Source organism: Gracilinanus agilis, unplaced genomic scaffold (genome assembly GCF_016433145.1).
Source record: "Gracilinanus agilis isolate LMUSP501 unplaced genomic scaffold, AgileGrace unplaced_scaffold16140, whole genome shotgun sequence".
Lineage (NCBI taxonomy): Eukaryota > Metazoa > Chordata > Mammalia > Didelphimorphia > Didelphidae > Gracilinanus > Gracilinanus agilis.
This window is the reverse complement of record NW_025347075.1, coordinates 1-482: the sequence shown is the minus strand read 5'-3', so window position 1 is coordinate 482 and position 482 is coordinate 1. Positions and strand designations below refer to the sequence as shown.

At 65.6% G+C, this 482-nt stretch overlaps 1 protein-coding gene across 1 annotated transcript in view; it reads right to left on the bottom strand.

Moving 5' to 3' along the window:
- Positions 1–213, bottom strand: part of SLC35A2 (solute carrier family 35 member A2) — a gene marked incomplete at its 5' end in the record, with an annotated part of 3,247 nt that extends 3,034 nt beyond the window's left edge. Inside the window, one exon of the mRNA XM_044683218.1 lies at positions 28–213. Coding sequence (XP_044539153.1) covers positions 28–213 — 186 coding nt within the window. The remainder of the gene's footprint in view (positions 1–27) is intronic.
- Positions 214–482: the final 269 nt, after the last annotated feature.

Here is a 482-nt window from a genome sequence, read left to right as displayed (position 1 = left end):
CCCCAGCCCCCTTTCCCTCGTCTGTACCCCTCTTCTGGGCGAACAGCAGCAGGAGACAGGTGGCTCCCTTCAGCACTTCGGCCATGACCACGGCTGTGGTGGCGAAGAAGCGGTCCCCAGGGAGGGTCCGAGCGTAGCGGATGCTCAGGATCAGGGATGCGTTTTGCACCACCAGTACAGCCAAGGATGCCTGCTTCAACCACCGGTGGTGACCTGCCGGGGAGCCGCGGAGAGGACAAGTCCTACATCAAGCCTCCTCCCGCTGCCCACCGCTGCACCCCTGCCGTCTCCCCGGAAGGCCCGATGGCCAATCTCAAACACAGGCCACGGCGTGAGAAGGAAGACCTCCCCGGCAAAGGCCTGGGTGCCCGCCGCGACATCCAGGCAGGGCCACGCGGAGGGAGACGGAACGGCCTGCAAACCCTTCCTTCCTTTCCGAGGCTCTTTCGGGGGGCTCCCCTCACACACACACGTGGCGGTAG